We start from the raw sequence: 18,381 nt of genomic DNA, 5'->3' as shown, positions 1-18,381 counted from the left end.
TGTAGAGAAGAAACAGTAGGATTTGTAGCAGCCAGAGATCTCACAATGGGTGTGGACTGTGCATTGCTCACACAAAAAGTTACGATTTAAACCCCCCACCCCCCAGTCCCCCAAAGATACTTTCAGAATGTTAAAGTATGTGTCTGCTGTGTCTCACATGAAAAGAATGTATCCTGCTGTCAGCAGATAAACCAAATTTATCTGAAATAAGCCACTGGTCATTTTTCAAGGGTCAAACGGGTCTATTTCCTGTAGATGCATGGTAGATCATACCTGCCTGAGCCTGCACCTCATTTTGATACGCAAAAGACTGATTACAATGGAGAAAAAAAAAGTCCATTGAGCAAGGGCATATTTAAGCCAAATGACATCAGATGGTCATGAAGAAATTAATGCAAGCATGAATTGCTCTGTGGTCATGTGTTTGTGTTTAAATAAAGACTTCTGAAATCAATTTTAAGAACCGTAAACCTTCGTGGAAATGTGTCATGGGCTCTTTGCGGCTCAGGCCATTTGGATGAATGGTTTGCACTGCTCTGTCATGTGTATAATACATACATTATTAGAACAACTGATTGCAGAGACTAACATGTGTATGTCACACACACTAAAACCATTCTGTGCCATTGTAAAGGGCAGAATAAATTAAGTGTTTGTCACAGCTGTGCCCAAGTGCCTGAGCACACTGGTAATATTATCTTTGGCTGACCCAAACACAACTGTGCCGTCTTGACGTAAGAGGTGGGATTCCATTTCCTAGCTTTCCACAACCAAAGTGAATGCCTTGGATATGTAGTTTGATCACTCTTTTTCTCCAATCCCTTGCACTACACTGCATCCCGTTGATTACCGGGGAATGTCACAAATATAAGGGCTTCTTGTTTGGAAGAAATATCTGGATTTTGCTAGACTAGGCTACTTTAATTGAATTATAGTCTCCGGTTTAAAAACATTTTACATCATTTATCATTGTGAACTGGAATAGACTGAATTATTTTGATAGTGAAATCAAAATAAATCTCGAAAGAAACTGCAGGTGTGGCGCAGAGTGGGTTTAATATGACTCTCCTACAGGTGTATACCAAGCATGGTAACACATAGGAATTCAACGCAATATGGAGCGGGGATGACATTACAAAGCTACTCTTAGCACGGCACGTGGCGTGTGCACGCACCCATTACATTACATTTATTTTTTTCACCTGATTCCCGAAAACCTGTTGCGCGCATGTGTTCTTATGTAGTTCATTGATGTGTATGCCTGTATCGGTGTAATGTGTTTTCCTGTGCTTGTTGCCCGGTGACACTTCTTCTTATGTCGTCACTACAGGGTTACGCTCCTGTAACCTCAACGGCGCTCACTTTTTTTACGTTCTTTTTAAGGTCGTCCTGACAAAAGCGAAACATTAAAGGTGCGCACATTTAATAGGAAATGTGGAAACGGTCAAGTCCCATAAATGATAGTCACAAACTTTGCCAACGTATTAACCAGAAATAGGCGGGCGTTCATTCATTTGTCAGGAATCATTTTCTGTTATAAAACAACAAGCTATATCAAGTAGGTTATTGACCAAGGCTATTTAAAATGAACACTGCACCCCTAAACGAAAGCCCGTCCTCCATTTTTCATTTCACCAATTTAACTATCTAGTGCTTTACGCATGCACATTCTTTCCGATAGAACAGAGAAATTCCGTGGCTACCTTAAATCACATGCTGACCTTGCATTAACAAAATTCTCCACCCATATCCGCGAGAGCGCCGTTTAAGAAGCGTCCCACTTCAGGGATTGCGTTTAGTGTGTGAAAGGCACCACGACGTAACGTCGTATTGTAGCATTCTGGAGAAAACTTGACAACAGTTCATGGTGTATGAGGAGTCACTTTCAATAAGTCCAGCCAACCTTTGAGAATCAAGTAGTTCAAACTCGTGACTACGGGTGTGTGGATTTACTGCCTGTCTTGGGAATATTTAAATTCTTAGTTTGTATTATATCTATATTATAAAACTGGGGAAACTTATAAGAGAACCCGAATCTTTGCCGAAGAGCCTTAAGGTGTTCGCTACGATAATTGGTAAGTTACCTTTAAACTTTTGGTAGGGATGTCACGAAAATTAAGCCATACGGAAGTGGAACTTGCCAGAGTTTGTTGTTAAATCATAGTTGTGCGCAATTAAATGAATGGACATTAGTTTAAATCGCGTTAGCTGGATGTAACGTGTTAACATGTCAATATTGTGCGACGTAGTAGTAACGTACAGACTCTATAATAATAATAATAATAATAATAATAATAACAATAATAATAATAATAATAATGACGATAAAAATGATAATAATAATATAAGAAGACGATAGGCTACACAACTAATATGAATTGCACTGAGATTGGAACAACCTTCCAGGGTAATGAGCCATAGTGACTCATTCAAATATTTTTGACTGTTTATGTGTGCATTGACATTCTGCACCTGGATCTCACATTTCATACCACGATTAGTTATTTATCCGCGCTGGCATATTGGTCATTGAGTGGATTAGTTTATTGACGAGAAGTTTAATCTGGGTGCGGTGTGACGCAACGCTGCCGGGAAATCTGATAGGAAAAGCGGCGCGTGAAGGGAGGTATGCTTGTGTAAGCATTGAACTGAGTGTAAGGAGTAAAACCTGCAGGGATGTCCCCTCAACACGCCGGGAGTCTGGAGTCAAGAGGCACGTTATCTAATTTTAGTTTGCTGCCACTCCAGTTTAACGTGTACGAAAACGACAGAAAACCTTTCGTTAGACGTAGTGACATGGGTTTCATCTTAACAAAAAGTAGTGGCACTGCATCAACAGTAGCTCCTCTCGTCAGTAATAGGGTCCTATAAATAAGGCATTGTTCGGGATGAAGCTGTGGGAGTTGGAGGTGGGTCTTGATTTTGGCAGTGCGAGGTGTTGCACGAATATAATTAGATTCACTTATGCAAATACTATGAAATCCTGTGCATAACTATTGATGTTCTGTACTACACTCCTTTGTCCAAAGACCATTGCTAGCAAATCAAGCCAGTCCCAGGGAAATGGGCGGCACTAACCTGAGTCCCTATTTCCAAGTATCTCTGGCGAGAATTACAATATTAGATATATCCGCTATACGTTGTAGATTACGATTGTTCAATATTTTTCTAATGGTATTGCATTTTCTACAGTGTTTCAAACGAGACAAGAACCAATCCGATCAAAACGAATATTACCTAACAGTCGTGTGACTTTTAACTAAATATTGCAGGGCCGATTTCCAGGTAGGACATTGCTGTTGTACCCTTGAGCAAGACACTTGTACATCCAGCAGTATAAATATTTACTACGTAGAAATGCAAAGGGTGTCTAAGTCGCCCTGGATCAGAGCGTCTGTTAAATGCATGCAATGTAATTTAACCTCAGCCAACCTTCTTCAGTGTATCAAGACGCCCTGTGTTGTATTATTACACAGTGCTGACAACTAGAATGCAGTTGTGGTTTTATTTTGTGTTCGTCTGCATATGTAGTCCCTAGAAAAATTGGCAGCGTTAAATACTCTGATACAGTATTTTTTCAGTTTTCTGACTCATGACTTCTGACTTTATTAGCTTAATTGAAGTAGAGCCCTGCACAGTATTAACCCCGTTCTTGGAGGGCCGAATGGATGCATGATAGTGCTATGCGTTATTTTACCGTTGGAGGGCGACAGAGGCTTATTTTTCTGTTCCATATTGGCCGTTCTCACAGTTACTGTTTTATTGCCAATACCCCGAAGTCTTGTTTATTGAAATATGAATGCCGACGTTAAGCTAGTAAAGATTTGGCATTCAAGTGTATTCACAGGCACCAAATTGTATTGTGAAGTACGAACGTTTGCATTATAAAAGTTCGTCGGAACTGAGGAAGTCTAAGCGTGCAGACATGTGGGTTTGCGAACTCCGGGCCTCATAACCAATTTATAATGCATACAGTGCAGCCTGTGAGTTTTTGTTGATTGCATAAGAATGTCACCTATTAAGCCGGGCAAAATCACGTGGCCCTGAAAGATAATGTTGCTTTTGTACATTGTCTGTCTTTCTGTATTATGGTCCGGGAAACTGAGCGAGCCTGTGTGGTTGCTAGGCAAGTCTATCATTCTGTTTTGGCTTTTGTTTTCCTGCAGCTGCGAGGCTCAACCTGCATGTGGGTAGCCCGCATCCTTTTCGTGGGTTGGCTATTGAATACACATAAAGCCTCTTACTTGTAGAGGTGTTAGGAATACCAGATGGATACGTCGGATGAGTGATGATGTTCATTCCTTTTCGGTATTTTCACCCTATTTCCCAATACTATAATATAATGCATTTTCCGTAACAGAATCAATTGGTTATGTGCTTCGTGAGGGGGCTATGTTACCATTAAACACACACAAGTTTTTCACCCTGTACATTAACCAAAATGGGCTAATGTGTATGTGCTCATATCAAAAGAGACTGCGCTGCTTTAAATAATTTGGTGCACATTTACTTTTTCCAGTTCGCAACTGAACTTAACCCATGGCCTACTGTATCGTCAAAGCTATCAATGTTCAAACGTACCTTCTTGTCAGCGGTATTGGACGTTCATGACCACGAAACAGAACGACAGCGGCACCCTAATCTTCTTAAACCAATTAAAAATACTTGAATACATTGAACTTACAGCTTCTGCAACCAGTGATTCTGTTGGTGCTCGCTGCTTTTCGTCACTGTTCCATTACATTTTCAATAATACACGTTCGGAAACATAAAAGGCCATGAGAATTTTTACTGGACTGCCTTTGTGATTCTAATACATTATGAATGGCCTGAAATTGCCCGAGTGGGCTGGAACTATCGTATTCCTTGGCGTGTTCAACCTCTCCCCCTTCCTTCTTGATTGGCTCTCTATGACAAAGCTAGTGTGGGAGAAAGAAAAGGGGCGGGATCTGATCGCCACGTGGGTGTGTGAGGCAGGTTGTCGATTGGTCGATGCAAACAAAGTCTCCGAACAGTCCTCTAGTGATAGGTTCAGAATAGACGAGGACGGTAGGCGTGCCTTGTCGTTGTGAAAGGATGATACTTTGTAACATTTTTTATTGTTAATTTTGCCTTGGAGCTGCCGTGAGCATGGGTACGCAACGGAGAGCTACACAGTACTAATTTCACGAGGCTTTGGCAGTCTGTAGTACTAGTCTCCTGCTACTAAACAGCTTACAGCTCCAAGCATTTGAGATAATAATACATTGAACAAGTAGATTGCACGCATTTCTTTTGCAGTTATTAGATCATTAAAACATTCAGTTGCATTTAACGCGAACTGGAATTGAAGAATCTTGGTAGTAGCCTGTGTTTACTTCCATCTGATACTCTCGCATGTACACACTTCTGTAGCATTTTTAAAACTGGACCATCACATCTCTGGATGTTGGACCCCAAACATCCCACCTTTATTAGTTGCAGAAGGAAGACCCTAACGACAACGACAAATAAATAAAACATCTTACTGAAACCGGAACTTCGGCACATTTTTGGGTGTACTTTCGATAATAATAGAGGAAGACAAGGACGTGAAAGACATCGGCTATTTTGGCTGTACAGATTCAGAGAAAAGGCACGCGCTATCCTTTGGAACATATGAGAGAAAGTCGTCTGTCCTTGACTTTACTCCTTCGGTTCTATTTTTTATGAAACCAACGAACGCCAGCCAAAATACCTATTATTTTTCTTCACAACCACCACACTCGCCTTGTCTCCCCCTTGAACACAGGCTATCGAATGGACCAACATCCTAGCGCCCGGAGCTGCACCAGCCGCGGAGCTCCGTCCTGCGAGGCCATCCCGAGCGAGCCCTCCATGAATTTGTACATCCACTCCACAACCGGCACGCGCTTCGAGCTCTCCCTTCCGCTGGAAGAGACAGTGGAAGGACTGAAGAGAAGACTTTCACAAAGACTCAAAGTACCAAAAGAGAGACTTGCTTTGCTACACAAGGAAACGTAAGTATTAATTCACCGCACTCTTTGTGCACGTTGTCTGTACAAATTTCACAATTTTGCATGTCAGTAGTTTAACCAACTGTAAGTGCATGCATAAGTACTGCGTGCATGGTGAAAATGAATACGTCATTTTCCATTTCATCGTTTGTACCTAAGCATGGACTTTAATAACTATCTGGAATACATCGGTGGTGTTTAAGTTCGGTGTGAAATAGCGTTCTGTGTAGACTAGTTTTCGCATCATTCATTGTTCAACTTGCAGAAGTAGCCTGTTTTGCGGACTGTTGTGTGATTATCGAAGGGGCTGGTCTACGCGGTGGTGTTAGTTGCTTTATTATAAACGTCTGGCGTTATGACTTTCGCCAGTTTGTTTTGTTGAATGTGCGGTAGTCGGTTTGAGGGGCGAAATCTCTTTCGAAGCGACGGTGCGGGGTGCGCACTTGGATTCCAGGTTGGGGGTGTGGGGGTTGATGAGAAGGTTAAGTGGGACGCTTGCATATTTCCACTTCAGTACTGGGTTGCGCTATTCTCGTGATTTCCTCGTTAACCCTGACATTCTCAGAATTATGTAAACGCCATTTTCTCAGCTTCTTCAAATGTATAGGACAGCGACATAGCATAACAACAATACATTTTATAGGCTATGTGTAGCCTGCACGAGTGTGCATTTTGATCATCGCTGTTTTCTAGTCCGAAAAAAAAATTCGTCGCCTAAACTTGTTTATTTTCAGATGGATATTGTGGGTTCAGAAATAGACTACCTTAGATAGACTACCTTTTTGAAATATACCAATGTATATACAACTGCAGAGTGCCACTAACGGTACTCGAAATGATTGGCTGTTCTAGAGGACAATGGGAACCATTCTATGTTTAAGCAACTAACACTGTACAGTTTTGTACTGCTGGTCAGTTTTTTTTCTCCTCGGTTTTTTCTCCTCAGCATTAAACCAAAACTAAATAATTGAGATCTCATAATAGGTTTCCTTATATAGAATAACAATACGACCAGAGTACGTGGGTTGTGGAACAGGGCTCCTTTGTCGCTCGTAAATGACTCTTTAACTGTCGCATTGTTTTACCTTTGAAAAAGGGGAATGACTTTAATGCCCCCTCAAGTAATCGCCTCTAAATCACATCATCCTTTAAAACCGAGAACCTTTTTGATCTTCTTTGCCCCAAATAGCTGCCCCTAGGCGAAGTGTCGAGTCCCTTTGTTCAGCTGGAGGTGACATTTAATGCACGCATTTACAGTACTCTGCGAAAGGTCCTCTGCACAGATTTGAGGGCCTTAAAATGTTACGTTTTCTGACGTTAACACCTAGAGGGAATACTGCTGAATAATGAAAAAATAATAGCGGTATTTTTAGTGCGTCATTAGATTAGTTTACCATCACAAACGCTAATAATTACACCAGCAAAACTGTCCCTTTCCGGAAAATCCTGTTGTGAATGCTTAGCTATTGGTTAAGTTCATTTTTCTTTGAACCTAGACAGTGTTTTCCTTGTTCGGTAAGCCTGTAAAAACCTTTTAATACACGACCTTGTGATGCATTTCCTGAACTGAAACTGGATCATATCTTCGAAACAACGTTTAAAATTAGACCAAAAAATTGCAATGACCAGAAACGGCTTGCTGACATCTCATCTATTTATTAAGAAAGATCAGGTTACATTGTTAATGTACGCGATAGCAGCATTCATTCTTTAATCACAGGATTATTTCACTGTATGTAATATATTACTTTAGCATTGCTTCCATGGATATTTTGTGTTTGTTGTGCATGGTGTTTACATGTGGTACACGCAAATATTTTAAAGAATGCTCTCGATTCCCCCCTGTTTTCCTTGTAATGCAACTTTAATTCCCTTAGTTGACCTACAGTTAATGTGCCACCTCTATGAAAGTTTAATGCTTTATTTTGTCCATTGTCACCTATTTTTGAGGCCAGTAAAATATTTTCAAGATATCTGGAATACTCCCCTTTGAAGTTTTTCATTTACTTTAAAATGACTTATTTACTGAGGTATCTTTTCTCTGTGTCTCATGCCCACTCAGGGCATCTTTCTCCAATCAGGAACTGCCTTTTTTAAAAATACTGTCGAGCCATAATGTGTCAATCATTGTCCTCCCACCATGTTTTCTTCTCTCTTTTGCTGTTAAGTTGAACTGAAGCTTAATTGTGCTCTCAAACCTCCCTGCACATAATGGGTTCTGTTAAGATTGTTGACTGTACTGTTGCACTTTATCTCTCTCTGTCTCATTTTGTCCTCAGGCGTCTCAGTTCAGGAAAACTCCAAGACTTTGGCATCACTGATGGGAGCAGGTTGACGCTTGTACCAACAGTAGAAGCAGGCTTAATGGTAAGCATTCTCCTCTAGACAGCAAAATGTCCATTGTTAATTAAACTCTAGCAGAGTACACATGAGTCAAATAGGGACCGTATGCACTCTTAAGAGTTGAGTTAACACTGAACATTTTACTGTGTACCCACATGTCTCACTGCAGTGTGAAGCCCCCCAGGGGTTCACTGAAATAATAATGAAAACAGGTGTTGGTCTTCAGGAGGAGGAAGGCGAGAGATTTAGCAGGTGAAGGTCTGGTGTTGAGAGGAACATCTATATTTAAACTAGGTACATATTCAAGCTACACAGTAAATGTTTGTCCTTATTTTGGCCGTAAAGCAATATGCATGACTGTGGTCTGTCGATGATTTCTGTGATCAGGTAATCTGCTGTGAGTGAGTACTTGGCAGTAAATTATGTTGTTATTGTTTTTCTCCCACCTTATGCAGTCTCAAGCATCAAGACCAGAGCAGTCTGTAATGCAAGCTTTGGAGAGTTTAACAGAAACACAGGTAAGAGCTGGTGCTTTGAAGCATTTGGGCATATTAATTTTATAAAATGTATGTAAATTTAATGCACATCTCATGAATGAAATTTTGGCTTCCTGTTGCATTTAATCTGATACTTTTTGGCATGAGGTCAGGATTTTGCATTTTACCTCCAAAATTTGAGTGTGGGGCATGTCCTTAAGAAACTGACAAAAGTGGAGGCAAGTATCAGTTGTTAAAATTTGATTCTAGTAGATTTAAGTGTCTCTGTGTTGTCTGCACTTAAATATAGGGGAAAGCTAGAAACTATATGAATATGAGAGTAGGATAATAATCAGACTGTAATGTTACAAGCGTCTTTAGCTAACCCCAGGTCTTTTGAGGGAGGTTCTGATGTGTTGACTGTAGGCATGTTCTATCTAAGTAACTCCTTTTGGTCTCCTGGCAACATCTGTGTGCAGCACGAGCTGAAGCAAGTGTGGGCAAGCCCCGCCCTGCATCTGCTTAATTCTGACAGCCTACAGCGAAGTTGACCTCAGCTCTCTGTGTGTGGTGGAGTGCTTGTGAGAGAGTCGCGTCAATTATAAAAGGTTTCCGAGAAACGCGAGCGGTACAGTGCGTGAGATGTGTTTTTTTTTTTTTTTTTGTCTCGAGACCTCTTGAGATTTTTCATAGCTTTGTGCCAGATATCTCAGCAAGTACACACTAATAAGCTGGAAATGAATCGACTAATAGATGTTTATATCAATTTTTAAACTCATTACAGCATGGGGGGAAAGCACAGCATGTATAGCTTTTTAGTACTTTCTCATATTAACATTGACATATACACTTGCCTCATAAACCAGTAAAATTTGTCATTGAGTCACAGTAATGACTCACTGCTATGATCGATATTAAGATTGTAAAATCATTTGGCGGCGGCTCGCTGCCTCGACCCCTGTGTGATTCCAAACGGTAGTGGCAGCAGCTATGACGCACACTTTTCTGGAATCGTTTCAGGCATGCCTCTGACAGCGTCTGGATTTTGCCGATATGTTCACCAGTATCTCCTTAACATAATATTCTATACTCCCTATTTCGGGTTAAAAAAAAATTTTTTTTTACTGGAGATAAAATTAGTATCTTAATTTTGGCATTGGTTCCAAATGGGGATTGTCTGTTTCAGTGGTGAAAAATTCAAATTGTGATGTGGACAAGACGCATAGGTTTCACATGAAACGATAACAGCTACTGTTCATTTTCACAGTTTTTTTTCACTCCTGCGAGTACCTGCTGAGAAACTCAGAGAGGAAGCAGCCTTCGTAAGTGCTGCTGATAAAATATAGCTTCAAACCCATAGTATGGCTTGTTTCCTGTAGATATTTTTAACCTGGAAATCCTGCCTTTATTGTGGAGCCGAGAGCGGCGCTGCAGTGACGACAGACAAGCGAGCGTGTTTGTGTGCGCGGGGGGCGGGGTGGGCCGGAAGCATGCCTTGCGCATTATGTGCCTCGCCTTTTGCTGCGTAGCTCCCCCGAGACTGCTCCATTCAGGAGAAATCGGTTCCCGAAAAATACAAAGCAAAACCCTGGGCCCCATTGTTCCGCCGACATCTCGCGGTGAGATTAGGCTAGGCTGTTCACGCGGACGGCGCGAGATAGCGCAGTGGCTAAGTCATGAGTCGATTAGAAGGTAGGACTTCCTTCGTTAGGGTGCTTATTGTCTCTAAAGAATGGGACTCTGTGGTATTGTGCCGCAGTCAAACTTCCTGATGAGTCACTCATGAATGGAGAGAGAAAAAAAGAAAGAACAAACTTCTTGAGAATTATTTCACATATTTCTGTTTAGGTGAATGAATTGCTGTGGGTTAAATGGATACCGATGCTGGCCATGTATGTCAGAATATTAAAATGACAGCTTTGAGTCACCTTGGAACATATTAATGTATCATTGATGTCTTTATATTTCATTCAGCTCAGGAAGTATCAGAAGTCAAGCAATGCCCTTGAAAGCTCTTAAGTGTATGTGCAATCTATCTCAACTGATCCCAAAGGCTTTTAACATTTAAAAAAAGAAAAAATAGCACTAAAACGTCAGGTATACGTTTGGGGACTTACTTGGTTAGCCCCCTCAATAATGTGGTTAATGTATCTGCTGTGCAAAAAAAAAAGAGGGGACCAGATCAGGTTATGCGGGTGGAGAGTCTTTACAGAATGGCATCTGATAGCTGCTCCTTATCACCGCATCAGGATGCTCAGGAGCACAGCTAGCAGCCTGCTGGAACTGCTTCCTGGGAGAGATCTATTTCAGACTTCTGTGTAGTAAGATAGAAAGTGTTTTATGGTAAGGGAACCCTGGTAATTATAATGAAGGCTTTTTTCTTTTTTTTCTTCCCCCCTCTCGTTTCCGTTTAACAGCTCTTGTGTAGCCTGTAATTTGCTGTGGTTTGCGAGCCTGGCAGTTGCTTGGCCGCAGTCTCTGCTGCTCCCGCACCGTTGCGTCGGATGGCAAATAAGAAAACATTCAGTTGTTCACAGCCCAGTGCCCCGATGGACAGACACAATGCGTGTCCTCCCAATCACTCCTGTTTGTTTTTCGGTCCTTGTGTCAATGCGTCCGTTTCCTCTAGTTAGTGCTGCATGGGAGAGATGATCAAGATCATGTGTTTTCTTTTCTTTTCTTTCCCTAAGCAGTCAAAGAGCACAGTACTCTGTCTGCTCTGTAACAATTTGGACCAGGATGCATTGTGGCATGGCTTTGATTAGCACCAGTAATGCCACAATAGTTCACTGACCAGGCTCCCATCAGTGATGCTTCTTCTTATTCTTCTTGGTATTTTGTGGCAGTTGAAATAGCGCATTGCCACAACCGACTGAAATCAGTGATACTTTAAGTTTAGGTTTTTTAGCCTTTTTTTGTCTGCTTACCAAGAAGCAGTGAACTTTCGGTGTCTGTGGGTGTGGGCCAAAGCTTCAATTTCCAAAGTCTTTGTTTTCCAAATGGCCTGTTTTTCGTGAGAGCCTAAACAGAATTCTCTTTCACTGGATCCAAAAAAATATTCTTGCTCTAGTGCTCTGTCTGCCCACTGCTCTGGTTGTCAACCTGACCATTCATTTGCCGGGCTTGTTCCAATACTATAAGAATGCCAGTAAGACTTCTGAGAAGAGAGAGAGAGGTTACCTTTCAACATACTACATGTTAAAGAGTTTGGTAATGAGGGTAACATCTGTAGAGGTTTAGCATTTATCTACTTTCCAAGATACTATGAACTTTCATTTGTCTCTATTTACCACAGCATTTCTTTTGGGGTTTTATCTGGGCAAAAAGGACTTTGGTGGCGTTCTGCTTGCTTGGAGATGTTTGTTTGCTTAATGGTGACCGTGGGCAAAGCCAGCGCCCCTCAGCCCCTCCGGCCCTGCCGCCCCCTTTTGTTCCATTGGAATCTGATCTCCAAAGCTAACCCACCCTGCGGGGGGACCGGCCCCTGGGCAAACAGCCACGGATGTGGGGACGGTAGCGTGGAGCCCCTGCTCTGGAGCTGCTCGGTCAGGCCATCCACCCCTTCCTACTTCCTGTCCCCTCGCTGTGGGCCCGTGCGATTCGTCGGTTGAACCTTGATACACCGCTGAAATGGCGTAGAAGGCGGAGCTGGACAGAATTGGGCGACACGCTTTTGCTGAAGGCGAGAAAGAAAGATTACAAATGCTGACACCATCTTAGGGCTGGCTTGTTCTCCCTCTGGTTGTTTTTTTATGGTGCCGTCACTGTCTTTGGAATTCAATTGTTTGTTCTGCCTAAACCCCCACCCCCCTTACAATACCTCCCTTGAAACCTGCCCAGCCTCTTTCGATATAGGACGAGGAGCAGGCATTGTGTCTGAAAAAGGAAAGATGCAAATGGTGGAATCTAACCCCTCAATCACCCCTCCTGTCATCTGTACCGCTCACTCCCGCTCACTCCCCCAGGAATGAATGAGGCCATGGAGACAACGAGAGAGAGAGGAGGGAGAGAGGGAGATGGAGAGAAGGGAGAGAGGGAGAGGGGAGAGGGGGAAAGGGAAAGAGATGGGGAGAGAGGGGGGGAGGGAAGATATAGGGAGAGAGAGAGGGAGAGGATAAAGATGGGGAGAGGGAGAGAGAGGGGGAGAGAGGGAGAGTGAGTGAGAGAGAGGGAGAGAGAGGGAGGGAGGCAGCTGCTGCTGGTGATGTGCAGGGATAGCTGGCCTTGGTGAGTCACTGCTATTGCAGTCGGCACAGAGCTGTACAGGTTGTTCTGTATGCCACGAGGATGCTGGGAAGGACAATAGTGAGTCAACCATGGGGAGGAGAAAAAAAAAGAGAAGGTTTGCCGCTTGAATTTAATGTTCCTCCTGCAGCGGCGAACATTGAGTCCTCGCCATCCCCAGATTAGCTGCCTGCAGAGGAACACCTCTGCCTCTCCCCGTCTGGTCTGCCCGGGTGCGAGAGAGATTCCACAGAGATGTAAGCAAGACCCGCACACATCACGCGTTTGGGTGCTGCGGTCAATAGCGTTGCCCCCCACCCCACCGTCCCCCCCCCCCCATACAGCCTTTGCTTGTTTTCACTTCATCTATTTTTTAGTTAATCTGCCACTCCAACACAATTGGAAATCATTTGTTCTTAATAGCATTGAGCAGTTGGCAAGTGGAAGGCTTCAAAAGCTATCTGTGAAGCTGATGGATCGATACCTGAGCATCGGCGAAGAAGCCTCAGTCCAGTGCGTTTCCTCCAGGACGCTCACCGTGCGTTTATGCTGTTAAGACAAATATGTCGGCTCGCACCGTTGACCGCCGTTTGTTCTGGCAAACGTTTCCAAACTGCCCGTTATTGTTTCTTCATTTTGCTTCCTGTGCAGAGATGCAAATCGGCGCTTGACTGCGAAACGTCCCCGTGAAGCAAAGCGCCCGCGTACCGCACCTCGGCCGCGACGCACGACCGATTAAGAGAGAGACGTTTCCACAAAGTCGCGGCGTTTCGTTTTTAAATGCGGCAAAAAAAAGCCAGTGTCTCCTGTCTGAGTGCTGAAGCGTCTGTGTAACGGTTCTGTGATGCACACATGCACTCGGTCAGGCTTGTCACGGTGTGTATTAACAAACGGCAGGGAAAGCGAATTTGCTGGTGGTGATGTTGTTTGGCTGGGGAGTCTTGTTGTCCTAATGCACATAAATGGGTGTGCTAATATGCGTGTGTGTGTGTGTACGTGTGTGCACGCATGTCTGTACTTACTGTATGTGCGCGTGTCCGCGTGTGCGTGTGTGCACGCATGTCTGTACTTACTGTATGTGCGCGTGTCCGTGTGTACGTGTGTGTGTGTGCATGTGCGTGTGTGCACGCGTGTCTGTACTTACTGTATGTGCGCGTGTCCGCATGTACGTGTGCGTGTGCGTGTGCGCACGCGTGTCTGTACTTACTGTATGTGCGCGTGTACGTGTACGTGCACGTCTGTCGGGAGGGGGTTGTAACCTTGATGCAGCCGCCATTCAAACTGAACAGCCAGCCACTTGTGTCGTGACCACCTCTGCTTTTCATTCGCTGGGCGCCTTTGTGATTCGAGTGCTTGGCATCGTGACTGGGCTAATCCGGGAAGGGAGGGGGGAGGGGGGGGGCGGTACGCCGAATATCTTTATCTGATGGTCCAGCGTCTGATGAAGGCAATCAGAACAACAAAACTCTCCAGTAAGGCGTGGGTGTGTTTCTATGACCCGGAGCTCAAAAGAAACAAGCTCATGGGCTATTACTAACCCCCCCCCCCCACCCACCCTAACCCCCAAAATATCCATTTAAAAGGGGATTGGGCTCAGAGCATTTGTGATGTTTATTTTTAATGTTTGCCTCACATTGTTCCTTTTCTTTGTCTGCCGCGAATATCCCTGGTGATGAATAAGCACGAATCCGAACCTTTCTGAATGGCTGTAAGTTTCCTTTTTCTAAACCCAAATTTAAATGTCGTATTCATTTGGTTAGCCCGTCTCTTCTGCAGCTGTGCAGCCCGGCTCGCGCGCGAGCTAGCCTTTTGTTCCCCTCCATTCCTCCCCCCTACACCGCCGAGGTGCGGTCAGATTTTATCAATCAGCTGGAATCAAAGGGATTGTTTGTTGGAAGCTGCTCGTCTTTTGAGGATCACACGGAGGACCCCGGACGGACGGGGAAGGCGAGGCGAGTGGCAGGTGCTGTCTTATTGAGCGCGGCCTTTCCTAAGTGGATTGCTTCGCTGCAGCCCCAGAACCTTCAAAGCCATTGTGCTGGAGTGGAGGGACCTGAAAAAGGGGGGGGGGGGGGTAAAGGAAACGTGATCGAGGCCATTGCTGCCACTTGCCTTTTCTTTTATTATCTTTTCCTTCTACCCGATTGGCCGGTTGGATTCGGTGATCCAATGTGAGCAGCCGGCTCTGTCCTCTTCCTGTTGCACCCTGTAGTTCATCCAATCACGGCGCAGGTCATGACCCATCTCTGAAGAAGTGGTGTGTCCCCAAGCTTTGAAAGATATTTGAAGGTGTGCATTTCCACGCAGCTGTTTTTTTTTAGCCAATTGCGTCTTATTTCGTTTGCGTTTATTTATTTATTTATTTGTATATTTTTTCCTAAATGGCGTATCGACAGCCTCCCATTGTGATCGGAACATCTCTGGTCGATGTTGGGGTTGATTAGGAGGGCTCTGGAACAGTCCGTCAGGAGCCTGTCGACCATGGCGTGGTTGAAAGAGCAGGATCCTCTTCCTCGACCCTTCTGTCGCTCCCCGCTCTGTTTGCTGTGGACCTGCTGCTCGGTTGTTCATGAATGTCAGGCGAATGTAGCATCCTGCCCCCCCTCCATTCACCCCCACCCCCCCCTCGCCTGCAAATGAGGTCCCTGAACCACAGGGACCCCAATAAATAAAACTGTCAGCCACAGAGTTTGGGGGGGGGGGGCGAATGCCCAAGGCACTCTCTCAATGAATATTTCATCACCGGCAAAGCTTCCTGCTCCATCTACCCCCCATACCCCGCCTCATACCCCCACCCCCACCAACACACCATCCCTGCCCCCCCCCCCTTCCAGCATCTTCGCCCCCAACCCCCCACATCCCCCTTATCGCGTTTCACCCCACACTGCATACCAACTTCTTTCTCCTGTTACAGAAAGCGCTGCCTTTTCTCCTTGCAACACAACTAAAATGGCAGAGGAGGTGGGATGTAATCTAACGTTGATTGAAGCCCGAAGGAGGCTTGTTTTCTGCTTCTTTCCGTTGGGGTCCCTTCCATCCACAGCATAGATAGTTCTGTTCTATCTTTAGGTTAGAACACTGCAGTCCAGAGAGCTGGACTTTCTGTGCCCCTAAGGAAGAGGAGGCTCGTCACGAACACTCCGCTTTGTCCAGTAGTCACGGTTTGTCCTCGCCCAACACAAGATCTGGCTCGAGGAGAACAACAGGAGGGCTTTTCTTTTTTGTCCATTGGAAATTTTTTGGTTCAACTCCTTTGGCTTTGTTGTTTTTTTTTTTTGTTCCTCTTCTTTTTGATCAGGGGGGTGCGGACTTGTCAGAATGTTCTGGCCGAATTTTGAGAGAGGTCCATATTAGGAAGGGCTTAGTGCTGGACTCTGGCGTCTGCCGCTGTAGTCCTGAAGGGTTCCGTTGGTCCTGCAGGGTGAAGTTTGACTGGCGGCCCCCCCCCCCCCCGAGCCTGCTGCAGTCTGGCCTGTTTTAGAGGCGACCGTGCGGGCCAGGCTGTGCAGACTGTCTCTGTTTGTGCCCCCCCCTTCTTCACTTAAAGCCGTCAGGAGTGAGCGATCAGACCCCCGTCTGACACTGTGGAATTCATGGCCTCAGGGCTCTCCTTTACTCTCCAGCTACTGACGAGAGGGAGGGAGAGGGAGAGAGAGAGAAAGGGAGGGGGAGAGAGAGAGAGAGGGGAGGGAAGGAAGGAGAGGGAAAGGGAGGGAGAGAAATAGAGAGAGAAAGAGAGAGCGAGAGACGGGGGATTGAGGGAGAGAGAAAGGGAGGGAGTGAGGGAAAGAGTGATTGAAAGAGGGAAAGAGCGAAAGAGAGTGGGGAGGGAGTGAGAGAGAGGGGCAGAGACAGGGAGGGAAAGAGAGATGGTCAAAGGGAGGGAGAGAGAGGGGGAGAGACAGAGAAATGATTGAAAGAGAGGGGAGAGGGGAAGAGAGAGAGGGAAAGCGAGGGAGAGCGAGAGATTCTCATCTGTGCATCAGAGAGCGGGACTGCCTCTCCAGCATTCTGTTCATTTGGAAAAAGAGCACAAGCATAAAATCAATATGCTGCTCCAGACCTTTAAAACCCCTCATTTACTAATATTACTCACTGCGCTCCGTGCTGAAGGATGTGAGAGTGAACTCTAACTTGCTCCCCCCTCCCCTCCCCCTAGGATAATGTTTATACAATAGATGAATTGACGTGACGGCTCTTGGGGACTACTAGAGGAAGACTTTTTTTTCCCAGCCGTGTGCTTTTTTTGTCTTAAATGAAGCGTGGCCTTTTCTTCGCTGGGTGTCTCTGATTTTGTTGCGGTGGGCGACGCGTAGACGGTTCTCTGGTGACTCAAGCAGACGGTTACGGTTACAGCGAGAGCGCCTCACGCAGACCCGGGCCGCATGCTGCCTGAACCGCTGTGGAGGGCGGGGGGTTTTCAAAAAGCAAAACCTCGTTATGCGGGCCGTGCCTGTGCCGGGGTGTGGGAGAGGTGTGATCTATAAATCTCGTGCGGGGTCGCCGTAGACGCCGAAGTAGCTGGGAACCCCTTATGAGCGCTCATGAATGTCATCTATGTAGGCCTGGATAATCCATGTGTGATTAAGGCAAGCCTGAAAGCTCACTGGTTAGACAAGAGACCGCCCCCTCCCTTCTCCAGCTCGTCGAGCACAACCACCGCGAGTGAACGCTGTTGTGGTTTGAATGGTAAATGGTAAATGGACTGCATTTATATAGCGCTTTTATCCAAAGCGCTTTACAATTGATGCCTCTCATTCGCCAGAGCAGTTAGGGGTTAGGGGTTAGGTGTCTTGCTCAAGGACACTTCGACATGCCCAGGGCGGGGTTTGAACCGGCAACCCTCCGACTGCCAGACAATCGGTCTTACCTCCTGAGCTATGTCGCCCCCATGACAGGCCGAAAAAAACCAAACCGTTCTGTGGCCGTGCCCAATCTGGGTGCAGTCTTCACCTGGAAACCTTTTCAGATTTCCAGCACTCATTGTGCAGGGAAACTGGTAGGAGGGGGAAGAAACATTATATTTGTCAGCATGATGCTTCAGGGGGCTCTTTGGCCCTCCCACATTCTGTGGTGAGAGGTCGATGACCCACCCCTCTGGCCCTCTTCCTCAGCCATGACAGCTGTCCTTCACAGATGTAATCACCTGCCCCCCCTTCGCGGGTGAGTCACAGGTGACCTTCTTTCGCGCGGGTCGCTAGCGAGCGCTCCCGGAACCGGAGGCTCGGAGGCGCAGGCCGTTTTTGGCCCCCGGGCCGGGCCCCGCAGTCCCGGTCGCGGTCGGTCCGGTGTTGAAACTGTCGGCGGCCGCAGGGAACGCTCGCACTGGGCTGGGCCGCTGA

General features: G+C 45.5%; 1 protein-coding gene across 2 annotated transcripts in view; it reads left to right on the top strand.

Annotated features, from left to right (window-relative positions):
• The first annotated feature begins 1,707 nt into the window (after positions 1-1,707).
• The window catches only part of midn (midnolin), a 32,993-nt gene continuing 16,319 nt past the window's right edge, over positions 1,708-18,381 (top strand). The window contains exons 1-4 of one of the 2 annotated variants that reach the window (XM_064331788.1): positions 1,708-2,075; positions 5,771-5,999; positions 8,276-8,363; positions 8,795-8,857. In XM_064331788.1, the coding sequence (XP_064187858.1) occupies positions 5,779-5,999; positions 8,276-8,363; positions 8,795-8,857 (372 nt within the window). In that variant the 5' untranslated portion in view covers positions 1,708-2,075; positions 5,771-5,778. The other variant, XM_064331789.1, reaches the window with a different exon arrangement.

This window comes from Anguilla rostrata, chromosome 4, assembly GCF_018555375.3.
Source record: "Anguilla rostrata isolate EN2019 chromosome 4, ASM1855537v3, whole genome shotgun sequence".
Classification (NCBI taxonomy): domain Eukaryota; kingdom Metazoa; phylum Chordata; class Actinopteri; order Anguilliformes; family Anguillidae; genus Anguilla; species Anguilla rostrata.
This window is presented reverse-complemented; position numbering and strand designations above follow the sequence as displayed.